Source organism: Dermacentor variabilis, chromosome 3 (genome assembly GCF_050947875.1).
Source record: "Dermacentor variabilis isolate Ectoservices chromosome 3, ASM5094787v1, whole genome shotgun sequence".
Lineage (NCBI taxonomy): Eukaryota > Metazoa > Arthropoda > Arachnida > Ixodida > Ixodidae > Dermacentor > Dermacentor variabilis.
The window spans coordinates 153421140-153436601 of NC_134570.1; the positions used below are offsets into that span (position 1 = coordinate 153421140).

At 45.6% G+C, this 15462-nt stretch overlaps 1 protein-coding gene across 5 annotated transcripts in view; it reads left to right on the forward strand.

Annotated features, from left to right (window-relative positions):
• The first annotated feature begins 1040 nt into the window (after positions 1-1040).
• The window catches only part of LOC142576414 (neprilysin-1-like), an 85093-nt gene continuing 70671 nt past the window's right edge, over positions 1041-15462 (forward strand). For 4 of the 5 annotated variants that reach the window (XM_075686543.1, XM_075686541.1, XM_075686544.1 and 1 more), the window contains exons 1-6: positions 1041-1110; positions 4350-4390; positions 7900-7929; positions 8814-8855; positions 11172-11293; positions 14978-15058. In XM_075686543.1, coding sequence (XP_075542658.1) covers positions 4374-4390; positions 7900-7929; positions 8814-8855; positions 11172-11293; positions 14978-15058 — 292 coding nt within the window. In that variant the 5' untranslated portion in view covers positions 1041-1110; positions 4350-4373. The remainder of the gene's footprint in view (positions 1111-4349; positions 4391-7899; positions 7930-8813; positions 8856-11171; positions 11294-14977; positions 15059-15462) is intronic. The other variant, XM_075686542.1, reaches the window with a different exon arrangement.

Sequence of the window (15462 nt, forward strand, 5' to 3'; positions counted from 1 at the left end):
TAGAAATAGGTAACAACCGGTGCTCTCTAAATAAGAAGAGTGCCCCAAAAAGCATTTTCAGGTGGCGCTAAAAGCAAAAGTAGGCGCATATGGGCACAAATGAGAGAAATATGCATTTGTATATGCACTACAAAGTCAGTAAACGACTTCTTAACCCAATCCATAATAATGCGCGCGCACACCAAAATGGCGGACACCCGGGGCAAGGGAGCAAATACGGATTTGCCAATAACCCTGTCGGTTAACATGTGGTACGAAGCATATTGCTCAGGTATTGCCTTCACGGATAACGCGAAGAAGTCTGCAGTTTGTCGCATAATTTGTGAGAGAAGTATTTTTCTTCCCAGAGAGCCTCACCACACAGAGGGTGGACCCAATCGACTTGTTCCAAATAAAACATTTTCAACAACTTCATCCCGAGGACTCGCAAGAGGCAGAATCGAACGTGCATTACGTGAGAAAGACGAAAGGCATGCTCTGACTGCGGTCGCCACTATATATTAATGCAAAAGATAATAATTCCTGGCAATGATTTCTTTGAGACGAATTTAAAAAAAAAACGTTTCATTCGTATGAGCGGCTGGCCATTGGCCAGCCGACTTCTCTAATATATGCTATATGTACTATATATATCTATATATCTCTAATAGATGCTATATGTATGTACAGCATCAGCATATGCTAGAATTCTCCCTTAATAACAATTCTCGCATAAGAGCGTTTTGTGAATACGCACCATTATTATTAAACTACGCAGACTTTTCCGCCACGTTCTTATTGTGCCACTGCCAGCTTCTTTGCCCATACAAAGTTGTGCCAATGTCTAGAATCATCATGATTAGCATTGTCGTTGGGCAGAATGCCCTACGCGCGCAAGGCCCGTGGCGCACGAGCTTCACTGACTTCAACTTCTTCTGCGAGCTCGCGCACTCCGACGTCATAGACGACGACGCAGGTCGCGCGATCACCGCCCGCACGCGAGCCGACACGAGCCAGCATTCGCGTTCCCTGGACCTCGCAGCGGTCACGAGTTCCGTTCTCCTGCTGGCAGCTACGGCCTTCGCCATCGGACTTCCCGTCGGAGCGTCAACTCCTCTTCCCCGAGCCTCGGTGAGTTCGCGCATCTCACACAGGTGCGGGGATCGTTCAACAGCGCAGAGCGAATCGGTCAAGCGTGGCGAGAGCGCGAGCAACTTGGCCAGGATTAACTGTGGCGTGCCATCGACATACGGCGAAACGAGGACCAGTCGACGCAAATGAGAACCCGTTTTTGTAGTTTCCGAGTTCTCCGGCGCGTAGGACGTAGGCTATATTTAGTGGCGGAGGCGCGCTTCTAAACTTCGCCGCATCGCAGACACCCGACATAACAACTATGTAGCACTGTCTAAATGTCTTATGCATTTTTTTTCCTATTCGCGTTTTAATTTATACCAGTTGAACCTTCCGAAGCGGAGCACTGTTTGTGGGCAAAACAAGTGGATGGATAGCCAGTGGTTTAACAGCAGTTGCGACACCTAATCTGCGTGCGGGAGGACTATGGACGGAGCTGATCGCGCTGTTAATAACCGACATAGTATCTCGGGTAACATTGTGAGTGCGAAACTTCCTCGCGCTAATAGGCGAACGTGACACCTAAGAGTTCGAAGCTTCCGCACAGCTAGTTCGCGGAATTTCAAACGTGAGCGATGCGATAGGTGTGTACTGCCATACAATGAAGGAAACCCAATCTGAGGCAACCAGATTGCTAGTTGCGTCATGTGCATGATTTATAGACAATCTACGCGAACGGCGGCTCAATTCAGGTTGCAAAAAACCCCATTCGGGCTCAAGACACCACTGAAATTTGGTTGAGGGGTGACATCAATCCTAACCTTGACCAGCGCATATGCTCGATCTACCGCACAGCACGTGATTGTTAGCTGAACGTGGTGATGAACTTGTCGCCTTGTCAAGTTTGCTCCTTGTGCTCTTTGCTCGCTCTGTGTTGACACACACGTAACAGAAGCTCCACCGACGTTTAGATGTCGCGTAGGTGTCATCCGCTCACTTTAGGCATCGACTGATACTGTAATATGCGCCCTTATTCTTACACTAGAACTGTTCGTAAGAGCAGGACCCAGCCGTTGTCGGCCGTGTTACTAAGGAAGGCGGCCGGCCAATGAGAAACAGCACTTGGGAATGAAACGGTTCGACCCCTCATCTTGATTCTAAAGCATTTTGAAATATGCAGGTTTTAAGCACTGATTCAAATATTTCTGCACACGCGTGCATAAGAAGCAAACCCAACCATTGTCCAATGTCAAAGTAACCGAGAAATCTACGGAATTCTTGTACGACGTAAGCGATGATTACGAAATCTATTACGAAAAGATACAGAAAAAAAATTAAAGAAGTTGTCAGGCAATCTTTCATAACGCTAGGTTCAAGCTTCTAGTTTTAAAAATGAGTGAGATATGCAACTATCAACGTCTATTTCTTTTCTTTCCGACGACTACGAGGTTTATTGATCTTGTTATAAAGACCCTAATTCTTCGGAAATATTCGTCGAAACGGCGTCTGAACTTTTTTTACGAGATAGCACGCACTAATCTCCTAACCATACACTTCTGACCTGCGTTTTTCACTTACCCGATTGCTAAATCTTCGTTTTCTTGTAAACGCTTCCGCTGTATAAATTTTTGCTGTGACCTGTTCTACTGGCCCCGTATTCACAACGAGGTCTTACGCCAGAATTGTTCGTGCCAGAAAATTCCAGCCAATCCTAACAGTGCGAATATCGTTAGCTAAAACTTTTACGGTAGGACTGCTCGTAAAGATAATTTCAGTCATTCCTGTTGCCAGACATATTACCAGCGAACGCCTCTGGCCAAATGCAAAAGGTACTTGCGAACAAGAAGCTTTGTGGATAAGGCTCATGACACGGTGTATCGGCGTCTAAGACGTTGGCCTACAATCCCATTGGTGCTTTTGCAAGTCCGTCAAAGCATTTTTCTTGGCCAGCAAAATACTTTTTTTTTCTCCACCCTCATCGGCGGCACTTCGCTGCGGTGCAGACACTACGACGGCTTTTTCCCGTGTATTCACCGTGCATGCTGATGCCTTCTTCAGCGTTACTACGACGTAAACATCCACTGATACTCGCGGAAGCGGACACGTATAGTGCGCATTATCCGGTTTTGCACTGTCACACTTGGCATTAGGCCTGTCCACAACGTCCACGAGGTACATATGTTTGCCGGTTATTGTAACACTAACCGAGCAACCATTGTTAGGGTTCATGACGAAAGCTTAAAGACGGATAATCTTTGCTGCATCGGCATAACTCGGTTACTATCAACGCATCGTTTGCGGCTGACGTTAACAAACTCGATGTTCATGCAGTGTGAAATGGCCCTTAGGTCAACCAGTAGCAAAGTGACTTATTTGGTGAAAAATTTTTTCTAAATGTCCCGCTTTTTTAAACGTTTCACATCGTAGTGTTGAATTCTGTATAGTGGTATGTACTTATGGCTTTGAAATTTAATACTCCCTACCTTTTGGCCTCTGTGCTATTTCAATGGTGATGTTATGGAAAATTTTAAAGCACTTCTGTATGGAAAAAACGCCCTGTGTTTAGGCTATGAATATCTCGGATTACTTAAAGTTGAACTTTCCAGATCAAATTCTATTTAAGGCCGGTGCTTCACAGTAGCTGTGCATATCGCATATCGCGCTATAACCACCAGTGCAATTATTAACAATATTTCACTAATTTTAATAAGGACTTGTATTATATTTTCAGAGTCTGCGACGAAATAGGCACTGAATTTCACGCCACATTTGGATATGTGTTCCTCAAAACTGGTGTGCGCAGAGTTTCTTTAGCGACAGCTGGAGCTTTGGGCACTGGCTGATTTCAATTATGCAATAAGAAACGCCCCTAAAGCCACTAATCTAAAATTTTGACAACTTTTACTAACTTATAATTGCACTGTCAACCATAGCGCGCATCTTTATGTCCGCTATTGCTATGAAGGCAGTAAAACATGTATCATTCTCTAATATCCCCTAATTTTGGTAATCTCAGACTGTTGTTGCAGAAACATCTGGTATATAACGTGACTCTGCTACAAAATGCAATAACCATAGTGTGAATAAGTGGGCATGACAGCGTTGATGAAAACGGTCGTGTTATAAAGCCCGAAGCATGCTTTTTTTTTCTGATGTCGACAGGTAACTTGCCAAGTGTTGCACACCATCTGACACTGTAACTTTGCATTGCAAACGGACAGATCTCAGTGTACTTGCCGACCGAATTTTACCTGCATAGTGTCTCGTGGGTTCGGTGTTCCTTGTCGTTGCCTTTTCAGGTTGAAATCTAACGACAACCAGCGATGGTGCCTGTCCAGGCGTAAGTACTCGCGCGATCGCGAATGAAAAAAATGAAGCTCGTGCACGGAGTGCTCGAAATTCGAGAGCGAATTCTCCCGAATCCCGTGGATTATAAGCGCGGCTGGTGCTCCAGGGTGTCTTTCGTTAACCCTTTCTGGTCCAAATTTTAAACGAAGTGAAAAAGCTCACGATTACGTGCATCTGAATAACGAAATTCAGGGAAGGCCCACCCGCGGTAGTTTAGCGTCCACTGGCGTTGCCCTTCTGAACTCAAGGTCCTGAGTTCGGTGCCGGCCGCGGTGAACGCTCGGTGCCGGCCGAAAGAACGCTCGTGCATACTCAGGATTTGGGTGGGCGTCAAAGAGGCCCGACGTCAAAATAATTTCGGACTCCACCACTGTGACACGCCACGTAATCTGGTAGTAGTTCTGGCGCGTAAACCCCGATGCCTAAAAGCGAGAAAAAAAATAAAGCAAGAAATAAGCCACCCTCTTGGTAATGAATCGAAGGTTTTCTTTTTTTTTTCTCAAGAACTGCCAAAAACTCAGACTTGCTGCAGGCAGCATGTGGTTATTCTTCAGACTTCTCAATCCACAATAATAATTAATGGTGTGAAATATTTTCAGAGAATGCGCATGTGAAGACCACTTTTGCGTGCCGCCTAGCTAAGGCAGGGGCCCTATAACGTAACCGTCGACGCAAGCATCGGGCGGTGACCCACAGGGTTGTCTGAACAGACCAATGAAATGCTCTCCTTGTTCTAGGAGGTCACTTTTGTTTGCTTGAAAAACGAATAACGTTGCGTACACTGAGCGGCTTGTCTTATCTGATTGGCTGAAAAGAGGCGATGAGCAAACTCAAGTGGAGAGGGTTTCGATGGGGCCGAGCCAGTGCACTTGAAATCGATAACCGTATGAAGAGGGCGGTACCGGCCTCCGCGATTGGTCCGCTTTCCCTCACTCAGCTTGCGGTGGCTGGTCGAAAATCGCGGCGGCATGCAACGGAAGCTTAAGAATGATGCTAAAGCGAATCCTCAGCAAAGAAGAGTTGGCAGAACGAGGTCGTAAACGTGCCGACAGTGCTCGAAGACGTTACACGGCTACACAAAAAAAAATTATTATGCTCAAATAAACCCATGCTCTTCGGCAGGTGTGAGCAGCCAGTGCCCGAGCGATCGGCGGCAGCCATCTTTTATTCCTTTCGGAACGGGGCAGCCTGCGGCTATTCAGAAGAAAATTCAGTTTGGTTCGGCATATTAATGCGCCTTTAACGCGTACACGTCACTCTGACGCGGTGAGTTCTTGCGGTTTTGTGACGTCGCGTGACAGGCAGGTGAAATGGCTGTAGCCCGAAAACTTTTGACCAATAGCCAGGGGGGCTAATGGCAAAAAGTTGTCCAATCAGAAATTACAATTTTTCTTTCGTTCGCTCCAATCAGGCATAATCAGTCTATACACGTCATATCAGACGGGGAGCTATCGCGCTGTGCCTGACGTCGGGTGACTGACAGGCGACGTAAGGGTGGCCCAAAATTGTTTTTGACCAATCGCGAAGGACTGACTTCAGAATTGGAATTGAAAAGTTTTTAATAGCTTAACGTTATAGCGCCCCAGGTTACATGCATCACTCCGCAGCCTCCAAAAAAATTGAGCTTGGAGGCCCAGCCTCAGCGTGAAGCAACCCATTGATATTTGTGAAATTTCAGGAAGAAACACAATTTCCTGCGGTAAAAAGGTCTACAAATTATGTAATTAGCATAACATTGATTCCTGCTGGGGTTATTGTGAGATAAATAATTACCGTATTTGCACGATTCTACCGCGCCTCCAATTGTAGCGCCAACCTATGCTACCACCCAAATATTAAAAAAGTAAATTGGTGCTAATTCTACAGCGCGCATAAAGTAACGAAACCTGAGTCGATGCATACCATGTTGACAAAATTTTATGGATCGTACAAAGGCACACAGGCGCGCAGGTAGCTGAATCTTAGCGGCTTGTCGCTGTCGGAGTCTGACGACACCTCCTTTTCGTTGTCTACCGACCACAGAAAGTCATCTCCAGTTCCATATAATGCATTTGAAATGTCATATGTGCAGCAAACTGGAAAATGGCGAACGCAAACCCCCGCAAAAAAAAAAAAAATGAACTCCGTTCGATGGCACTAGGGCTAGCTACCTTGCATTGAGCTTATATTTTAGTAAGAATCGGTTTCGTTATTGATTTTGAGTAGTATTAGTTACCATTGTTACGCGCATGCAAATTTGAACGCACTTATTATCCAAATAAGTGCGCGTTAGAATTGTGCAAATACGGCAATTGCATATGCGTGAAATATATAATGCTGACTATTATGATATCTACGATGTATGATAACTTATAAACCAGTGTTTCCGTAAACTGTTTCTAGTTCAATAAGCTTCCTTTCAGCTAACAACCCAGCTCTTGCAGAAATTGATTGCGACATTTTATGTATTCCGAATTATTCGTCGGAAAATGATAAAAGAAAACGTGCACAATTGTTTCGTGTGGAAAGACGCAGCAGAGAAGTCTTCGTCACGTGACTGGCACGCAGTTTCATGAGAAACGATAGTGTTCATTTATTGTCCACAAACTGCACGCGCAGAACGTTGTTTTCCTTACAAGGCGCAAACAAAATTGTCCACGGACCATTTCTAATATTACGATTATAACGTTTCCACTTAGAAATATTTTCTTCAGCAAATAGTTTGCGCAAGCCTACTGGCCTTTTTGTTGATCCCACGTATTGAATCGGGATGAGCATTCTTATATGTCCACGCTAAAAAGATTGAGGGGGAGCGGGCGACGAACACTTGTCCCTCTTCCTTCATCAAAAAAAATAAAAGAGAGAAGAAACAAATCACGTGGCCTTCCCCACAAGATAAGGCGTTGCCGTTGTCGCTCAACTTTCTAGGCCGCCTGGTGCGCCCAAGTTGTGGGCGCAGAACCACATAGGGGTCATCTTAGTGGGTCGCCACTTATTATATGCGCTACTGTATCGAAGACTCGGGTCGTCACTTTGATCTCTGATGTAAACACTGTCAACGAAACGGACAGTGGTATCGAGGAAGCAACTCCGCGCCGACGATGTCATGCAAGATGCTTAGGCAAGAAATGGCATCTCGACTTGGTGTGCAAAAGGATATGGCAGGAGAGAAACCGTGGCCAGTGCAAATGCACGTTATGAGTATATTCTCGTCGCTATCAGAACCAAAAGAATAAACTGACGCGCGTGCACACAGCACGGACCACGGGAGCGCCACTGCCAACTGTTTTAATAATTATGCCAGTTTGACAGCGGCACTCACCTTGTCGGTCCGTCTCTGCGTTGCGTGCCCAAAGTGCGACCCCCTCTTCGCGACTGCTGTGTTTCACCAACTAGCCGAGCAAGAACTACTCCTGCTGTTATTAAATTAGCGCACAGTATACCACGTGCGCGATACGGTGTTCAATCATCGTGCCCGTGACTATTCCGCTTTTGATTACCTTCACTTTCTTACCTGTGCAGCCCACCACCTCAACCAGGATTCAAGGAGGAGTAAGTATATGAATTAACACTGCCAACGTACACTCTTCGCTGAACGAGCAGAGCCGCTTCTAACGAATTTCATCGCGCGTGAAAAAAAAAAATGGCAGCAGCCCGAACCGCTCGCGCGTCGTCGTTATTGCAGCAGGGTCTCGACGGTGGGGCGAGTTTGTTGGTGAAAGCCCTTTGAGCTGATTATGGTGAATTCAAGGCGTTGCCCATAACTGTGCCCACTTACCCGCAATGAAGTTTCCATCTTCACGTGGACATGAAAATGTGGCCAAAGCTGCATTTAAGGGTCACTAAAGAAGCAACACTAAATCAGTTCACACTGGTGAACTCTTTCGAAACGATATATTTGTTTTTCACTAGATGGAATATGAGCTGGTCGTCATTAATTAACGGAGAGAAGGAATTCAAAGTTTCGCTTCCGCGCCGGAGTCTCGTCGCCGTACGTCATTCAGACGTCACAGATTCCAATGTGTTTTTTCTCGCATTCGAGTCCTTTTGGCACGTCAGATATATATGTTTTTTTTTAAACTTCTTACGTGGAGTCTTTCTTTGGAATACAACCTACTCCTTCGTTACTAATAGACAATTTACCTTCCCCATTTGTGGGAAGTCGAAATTCATGATGTCATTGTGGACAAGTTCGAGGACGTTCTTGACTCCTTGCTGACATAAGCCTTAATTAAACGCTATTTGCTAATGCAAATGTACTGAGCTAAAGAAACGAAGCTGCGAAAAGCCTTATTCCGCTTGAGGAAAGACTAGCTTCGCGGCTCTGTAGAGTACTGCTAGTACGTCAATAAATTAGCAGTGGCTTGAAGTGCCTGAGTTGAATTTTTCTGCATCGAATAACTAACCACCCATTGCGGGTCCCTCTTTCCTTCTAGCAAAGGAAGACCCGCAGACGTGGGGCATACAACTGCACACCTGTAAGTCATATAACACATTCACGTTCATGTTTTGTGTGGAAGTCGCAGTACGGAGCACTTATATGCACTTGTTCTTTCCTTTCAATAAATCTCTCCAACGGGACGATTTACCACGGCGTGACATTCCGGTTTCCCGGCAGGCCCTGAATGTTAATTTTATCTCACTCATACATTGATTCTACGTTTATTCATTCATTCACACGTAAGAAGGGAGGGGACTCACGCGTGGAAGTTTTAATACTAAAATGGCATATTCACTAAAAAGGACGTTTGGGCGAGTTGGTAAGCCATGTTTGAAACAGAACAGCTCGTATTTAAACGGGGACAAGGAGGGAGACACGAAACGGACGAGCGCTGACTTGCAACTGAAGTTCATTGCTTGGAACGACGAATACATAACACAGATCCAACCAACAAGAGAAACCAAAAAACATATACATTCACAGTCAATCATACATGCCGCACTGATCAAGGGAGATAACTGTAATCATCATATACCCTCCGCTGAGAATGCCAGTTCTTTGGACGTAATCGATAACGAGGGGCTACTGACGCATGCGTATTTTGACCTGGCGATGTGCGCTGCTTCGATGATTTCACGCGTTAGTTGGTTGCTATCTTTACTTAAAACTTGTGTTCGAGCGAAGTCAGGGTGGCAAGCCTTGCTGTCGCAGTCTCTACAGTGGATGCCGAGATGGCCTTTTACAGTGTTATGCACATTGTTCTTGTGCTCCTTCAGGCGTTCATAAAGGCATCTCCCCGCTTGACCGACATTTAAGCCTGCCACATGACAAGGGAATGGCGTAGACAACTCCCTCTTTACAGGAGACGAATTGATTTTCATGTTTGATGTTGCACTCTGTCTTGAAACGAAATCGGTATGAACCATTTTGCACATCTTCCCAAGCTTATCCGCAGCCGAGAAAACTACATTGACACATGTTCTATGAGCTATCTTTTTTATTCTATGGGAGACATGATGAATACAAAGCACTGCAGTGGCACTATAAGGCACTACAGTGTCAGTGTGAGAAACTATCCTCAGTAGTTTGAGTAAAAACAGAAAAGGACAACGAGTAGATTCGATGACAGGAAAGGAAAAAGAGAAAACGACTGCAGTGCCTTATATTCATCATGTCTCCCATAGAATAAAAAAGATAGCTAACATAGCATGTGTCAAAGTAGTTTTCTCGGCTCCGAATAAGCTTGGGAAGATGTGCAAAATGGTTATTACCGATTTCGTTCCAAGGGAGTGCAACATCAAACATGAAAATCAATTCGTCTCTTGTAAAGAGAGAGCTGTCTACGCCATTCCCTTGTCATGTGGCAGGCTTTATGTCGGTCAAGCGGGGAGATGCCTTTATGAACACCTGAAGGAGCACAACAACAATGTGCTTAACACTGTAAAAGGCCATCTTGGCATCCACTGTAGAGACTGCGACAGCAAGGCTTGCCACCCTGACTTCACTCGAACGCAAGTTCGAAGTAAACATAGCAACCAACTAACGCCTGAAATCATCGAAGCAGCGCACATCGCCTGGTCAAAAGACGCATGCGTCAGTAGCCCCTCCTTATCGATTACGTCCAAAGAACTGGCATGTTTAGCGGGGGGATATGATGCTTGTAGTTATCTCCCTTGCTCAGTGCGGCATGTATGATTCACTGTGAATATATGTATTTTTTTTTGTTTCTCTTGTTGGTTGGATCTGTGTTATATATTCGTCGTTCCAAGCCATAAACTTCAGTTGCAAGTCAGCACTCGTCCGTGTCGTGTCTCCCTCCTTGTCCCCGTTAAATCCGCGCTGTTCTGTTTCAGACAGACATATTCAGTGCACAGTAGAATGCTGAATAAAATAGAAACGGAGAAACACGGCTGTGTGCTAGAGCAGTTGGAGACGACGCTTAATGGAGAGTTCATTTTCGTGAAATTCACTTGGGCACTTTGATATTAAAAATGGAGAAGATAGAACAAACGCACAGCACAGGACGGCGTCGTCAACGTTGCCGTTAAGTCACACCGCAGCATGTCGAAGGGTAATGGGTAATCCGGTGTTGTTCCTAAATCTTATGCGCATTACGTCTGAAGACACCCCTCTTTCCGCCGGCTAAACCCGGGGGGGGGGGGGGAGGGGTGACAGAAGACCTATGGGCCCCGGGTGCCAGACGACGTAGCTACGCCACTGGTTAGCGGTATCTTAAGTCCCCAGCTGGACCTTCAGATTGCCTCTGAAACTGGAAAATACGCCCCTCCCATCTCGGAGGCCATGGTGACTGCGCCGCACCCCGCTTTGATTCCGCTATACCTCCTCCATGCAGCGATGTGCAGACGCAGCCAGACAGCTTTCTGAACACGTGCGTGACCATCGTGGCCGTCCTGATCGTCATCACGCTTATCGTCATGGTCGTCATACTGCTCAAGTGTTTCTCCGGGCGAGAAGGTGAGTGCACCCTGTCCTACTTCAAATCCTGATCACGTGGGCATGCTTCTTTCGCACTTCCACATTCTGCCGTGAGACGTTCAAAATAGCCTTGCGCATTCGCGGTTTGGGTGGTTTGCGCTCGTTCAGGCTAGCATGGTCTGGAATCAGAGTATGCTCTTGCTCAGCATACATGTCGTGGCTTTGCAGAATTATTCGCAATTTTGCGAGAAAGTAAATCAAGAAGCACTTGCCGGTATAAGTTGCCAGATCGGTGTGTTGTTTACTCACACCGTCTATATATATATATATATATATATATATATATATATATATATATATATATATCAATATATATATATATAATGAATACAACAATCAAACCCCGGCCCTCAGTCCCCAGCAGCCGCGAACCAACTGGCCACGGCGGCGGTCAGATCTGTAACGCTGCAGAGGGTGCTAAGAATACCTGGCTCCGGACAGGCCGCCATTGGAATTTGAACCTGGCAACGTTTAACGTTAGAACGCTATCTAGTGAGACGAGTCTAGCAGTGTTATTGGAGGAATTAGAGGGTAGTAAATGGGATATAATAGGGCTCAGTGAGGTTAGGAGGACAAAAGAAGCATATACAGTGCTAAAAAGCGGGCATGTACTGTGTTACCGGGGCTTAGCGGAGAGACGAGAACTAGGAGTCGGATTCCTGATTAATAAGGAAATAGCTGGTAACATACAGGAATTCTATAGCATTAACGAGAGGGTGGCAGGTCTTGTTGTGAAACTTAATAAGAGGTACAAATTGAAGGTGGTACAAGTCTATGCCCCTACATGCAGTCATGATGACCAGGAAGTCGAAAGCTTTTATGAAGACGTGGAATCGGCGATGGGTAAAGTCAAAACAAAATACACTATACTGATGGGCGACTTCAATGCCAGGGTAGGCAAGAAGCAGGCTGGAGACAAGTCAGTGGGGGAATATGGCATAGGCTCTAGGAATAGCAGAGGAGAATTATTAGTAGAGTTTGCAGAACAGAATAATATGCGGATAATGAACACCTTTTTCCGCAAGCGGGTTAGTCGAAAGTGGACGTGGAGGAGCCCGAATGGTGAGACTAGAAATGAAATCGACTTCATACTCTGCGCGAACCCTGGCATCATACAAGATGTAGACGTGCTCGGCAAGGTACGCTGCAGTGACCATAGGATGGTAAGAACTCGAATTAGCCTAGACTTGAGGAGGGAACGGAAGAAACTGGTACACAAGAAGGCAATCAATGAGTTAGCGGTAAGAGGGAAACTAGAGGAATTCCGGATCAAGCTACAGAACAGGTATTCGGCTTTAACTCAGGAAGAGGACCTTAGTGTTGAAGCAATGAACGACTATCTCATGGGAACCATTAAGGAGTGCGCAATAGAAGTCGGTGGTAACTCCGTTAGACAGGAAACCAGTAAGCTATCGCAGGAGACGAAAGATCTGATCAAGAAACGCCAATGTATGAAAGCCTCTAACCCTACAGCTAGAATAGAACTGGCAGAACTTTCTAAGTTAATCAACAAGCGTAAGACAGCGGACATCAGGAACTATAATATGGATAGAATTGAACAGGCTCTCAGGAACGGAGGAAGCCTAAAAACAGTGAAGAAGAAACTAGGAATAGGCAAGAATCAGATGTGTGAGTTAAGAGACAAAGCCGGCAATATCGTTACTAATATGGATGAGATAGTTCAAGTGGCTGAGGAGTTCTATAGAGATTTATACAGTACCAGTGGCACCCACGACGATAGTGCAAGAGAGAATAGCCTAGAGGAATTCGAAATCCCACAGGTAACGCCAGAAGAAGTAAAGAAAGCCTTAGGAGCTATGCAAAGGGGGAAGGCAGCTGGGGAGGATCAGGTAACAGCAGATTTGTTGAAGGATGGTGGTCAGATTGTTCTAGAGAAACTGGCCACCCTGTATACGCAATGCCTCATAACCTCGAGCGTACCGGAATCTTGGAAGAACGCTAACATAATCCTAATCCATAAGAAAGGGGACGCCACAGACTTGAAAAATTATAGACCGATCAGCTTACTGTCTGTTGCCTACAAAGTATTTACTAAGGTAATCGCAAATAGAATCAGGAACACCTTAGACTTCTGTCAACCAAAGGACCAGGCAGGATTCCGTAAAGGCTACTCAACAATAGACCATATTCACACTATCAATCAAGTGATAGAGAAATGTGCAGAATATAACAAACCCTTATATATAGCTTTCATTGATTACGAGAAAGCGTTTGATTCAGTCGAAACCTCAGCAGTCATGGAGGCATTACGGAATCAGGGTGTAGATGAGCCATATGTAAAGATACTGGAAGATATCTATAGCGGCTCCACAGCCACCGTAGTCCTCCACAAAGAAAGCAACAAAATCCCTATAAAGAAAGGCGTCAGACAGGGAGATACGATATCTCCAATGCTATTCACAGCATGTTTACAGGGGGTATTCAGAGGCCTGGAGTGGGAAGAATTGGGGATAAAAGTTGATGGAGAATACCTTAGCAACTTGCGATTCGCTGATGATATTGCCTTGCTTAGTAACTCAGGAGACCAATTGCAATGCATGCTCACTGACCTGGAGAGGCAAAGCAGAAGGGTGGGTCTGAAAATTAATCTGCAGAAAACTAAAGTAATGTTTAACAGGCTCGGAAGAGAACAGCAGTTTACGATAGGTAGCGAAGCACTGGAAGGGGTAAGGGAATATATCTACTTAGGGCAGGTAGTGACCACGGATCCGGATCATGAGACTGAAATAACCAGAAGAATAAGAATGGGCTGGGGTGCGTTTGGCAGGCATTCTCAAATCATGAACAGCAGGTTGCCACTATCCCTCAAAAGGAAAGTGTATAACAGCTGTGTGTTACCAGTACTCACATATGGGGCAGAAACCTGGAGGCTTACGAAAAGGGTTCTGCTGAAATTGAGGACGACGCAACGAGCTATGGAAAGAAGAATGATGGGTGTGACGTTAAGGGATAAGAAAAGAGCAGATTGGGTGAGGCAACAAACGCGGGTAAACGACATCTTAGTTGAAATCAAGAAAAAGAAATGGGCATGGGCCGGACATGTAATGAGGAGGGAAGATAACCGATGGTCACTGAGGGTTACGGACTGGATTCCAAGGGAAGGGATGCGTAGCAGGGGGCGGCAGAAAGTTAGGTGGGCGGATGACATTAAGACGTTTGCAGAGACAAGATGGCCACAATTAGTACATGACCGGGGTAGTTGGAGAAGTATGGGAGAGGCCTTTGCCCTGCAGTGGGCGTAACTAGGCTGATGATGATGATGATGATATATATATATATATATATATATATATATATATATATATATATATATATATATATATATATTATGGTTCAGACTTTTGGCATGCTTGGCTAACTCCGCAAGATTGGGGGGAAAAGCGTTCCAAGCAGTACGCAAAGTTTGCCGTATGGGATTTCTACAACGTAGATACCCCTAACGTACCGTAAGTACTACAGTAGAGGGCACGTTACACTACACCTCTTTGCCGTTGGCATGTAGCGTTACATTCCGCTCTTGTATTGGTACGGAAGCAAGCAGACGAACAGTGTTTCCACAAAGCAGGGCTGCTCTTAGTGAGAGATCGTTGAAGAGTGGCGTAACAGTGCCTTGCAACCTGCTGCCTTTCTTTCTCTCCGCAGATTGCCCGCGCGTGGAAGGCCCATACAACCCGTATAGCAACGTGTCGCTGACCTGCGAGTCCGAAGACTGCCGAGACTACGGTGAGAGCGACGTCTCCTGGACACTTTTCATTTCTGTGGCGTGACGATTCTCCAGCACTGACAGCAACATTCCACGCTTGCTTGTCATCGCCGGAAACAGACGTAATGGGCGAGTGCTTCGGCAAACGAGGGAAAATAAAATCAATTCAGTTCTCGGGTGTAACGTGTCAAAAAAAAGAAAAACGATTTAATTATGAGGCACACCGTAGTACAGTCGGACTCCGGTATAATTTCGAGCACCTGAAGTTTCCTTAAAGTGAGGGAAATAGCCAAGTCACTTCAGAGGCCCGTCTCACCACGGTGCAAGCCTAGAAAGCAAAACTCACTGCAGGCACCGCATTCTCTACTCCGTTTTTCAAATGGATGCAAAACGGTCCATCATCACTTTTCCCTTTTAACATCCT